Source organism: Aplysia californica, unplaced genomic scaffold, assembly GCF_000002075.1.
Source record: "Aplysia californica isolate F4 #8 unplaced genomic scaffold, AplCal3.0 scaffold00659, whole genome shotgun sequence".
Lineage (NCBI taxonomy): Eukaryota > Metazoa > Mollusca > Gastropoda > Aplysiida > Aplysiidae > Aplysia > Aplysia californica.
Genome location: NW_004797929.1, coordinates 403,660 through 405,669, shown reverse-complemented (window position 1 = coordinate 405,669; position 2,010 = coordinate 403,660). Strand labels below are relative to the sequence as shown.

The window sequence follows — 2,010 nt, the reverse complement described above, 5'->3', positions numbered from 1 at the left end:
CTCACCTCCTCTCCTCCTCCCCGAATCCCCCCTCTGACTCGCCGACTGCCCTCCCACACCGCGCAGAAGCGGCAAAACCTCCACCTCCCTACCTCCCCCGCCTCTCCTTCTCCCTTCACGATGTCGTTGCGCCCAGGGGTCCTTCACACACACACGCGCGCGCAAACATACACACAACCACGCAGACACACACACACGCACTGGACCAGTCAATGGCGTGGGAGGTAGGAGGGAGGGAGAGAGGTGTCGGCCCCTGCCTCCCTCCCCCTCCCCTGTGTGTGTGTGTGGGGGGTGGCCACCGGCCCTATAAGTCGGATGGCGTAGCGACCACCTACTCACTCTCATCCGTAGCGCCGGCATAGCTTGCTCTCTCGCTCGGTCTCCGAGATAGCGTAAGTGGCCTTCTATGATCGGACCGAGCTGACACGCTCTAGTGATAGCTGTGTTGTCATCTTACTACACCTCTAGTAGCACTAACAGTCACAAGAGACGTAACTCAACAAGTCCTCTTTGACTCTCAAGACTGAAGATAATATTATCTAGTTCTACAATCTCTGACTTGCTGGCTGGTTTCATCGAAGTCTCTTTCACAGTTCAGTCATTCATGAAGCAGTTCATTTTTATTTTCTTCCACATTCCTCGCTTTCTCCCATGCACTACTGACCGTTGCAGTTTTTACCCTTGTAATCACGCTTGAACTTGAAGAAAAGTTACCTGCTCTAGTACTTGCATATCTTTATCTCACATCTGAGTATTACACGCTTGCTTCTCCATAAACTGCTTTTCTCACTTCTGCTGGAACTGTTTAAAAAAAGATTACAAGGAGCGGAGATGCAAGTAAAGTTGTAATTTCTTTGTTACTTGGGGTAAACAAACTTCCCAAACCGGTGTGAGTTTCTCAAACCGGAACTTGTAGTAAGATTCTGTATCGCTTTGTACATAACTGTTCCCGTTTCATTGCGATATCGTGCTGATTCGTGATTCGATATCCTGTCCGAATTGTCAGTGTACCAAAAGGGGCCGTCAAATTGGCTGTTTAAAAATAAAAGAACAAACTGGGTCAATAGATTTGAGTGAATGTGGCTCGTATACCTGGATTTTGTGTAAACCCGTCGCATGTTTTAGTAACTACAAAAGAACTCACTCGTCTTACGGACGCTTCGACATTTTCTTACCTGAACTGACCATCCACCCTGGTGTGTGCAAAGGTGATAGTAGATAGACAGTGGGATACGTGGACCGTGTTGTGTGTGAACTCTGACCTCATGCAGGACCCGTACTCCCCTCTGCTGGCACCAGGCACGGAGAAAACCGCGGTGACCTACTGGAACGGTGGACACAGGTACCCTCACTAGTACGTGAAACCTTTTTTCCACTTCTCGCCGCCTCGGTGAATTTTTTGTCCCACTTCTCACTGTCCTGGTGAACTTTTTAAAAATCACTTGTCACCGTCTTGATGAACTTGTTTAAAATCACTTTTCACCGTCTTGGTGAATTTTTTCCCCACTTCTCGCCGTCATGGTGAACTTTTTTCCCCACTTCTCACCGTCTTGGTGAACTTTTTCCCTCACTTCTCATCGTCTTGGTGAACTTTTTTCCCCACTTCTCATCGTCTTGGTGAACTTTTCTTTTCACTTTTCACCGTTTTGGTGAACTTTTTTTTTCACTTTTCACCGTCTTGGGAAACTTTTTTTTATCACTTGCCACCGTCTCTGTGACACTTTCCCCCACTTTTTACTCTCTCCGTGCGGGTGGTTGGAGGGCGCCACTGGTAGGTCCTACTTCTTTACTTTCCCTTTTGTATTTCTGTCTGTCTTGCTTTCTTCCTGCACTAAGTGACAATCATTGTGTCGATGTGCTTCTCCTTACTCAAACAAACAAGCGAACAAACAAACTACCATCACCGTCTCTATGACCTTTTTCACTTCTCAACGTCTCCGTGAACTTTTTTTTCACCTTTCACCGTCTCCCTCCCCCCTCCCCCCTCCCCCCTCTTCCACCCACCTTCCT

General features: G+C 47.9%; 1 protein-coding gene across 4 annotated transcripts in view; it reads left to right on the top strand.

Annotated features, from left to right (window-relative positions):
- Positions 1-325: 325 nt before the first annotated feature.
- LOC101857902 overlaps positions 326-2,010 on the top strand; it is a 14,194-nt gene continuing 12,509 nt past the window's right edge. Inside the window, exons 1-2 of one of the 4 annotated variants that reach the window (XM_035972346.1) lie at positions 337-392; positions 1,126-1,354. In XM_035972346.1, the coding sequence (XP_035828239.1) occupies positions 1,266-1,354 (89 nt within the window). In that variant the 5' untranslated portion in view covers positions 337-392; positions 1,126-1,265. Of the gene's footprint in view, positions 1,355-2,010 lie in introns of all 4 variants that reach the window. The other 3 variants (XM_013087930.2, XM_005108095.3, XM_035972347.1) reach the window with 3 other exon arrangements.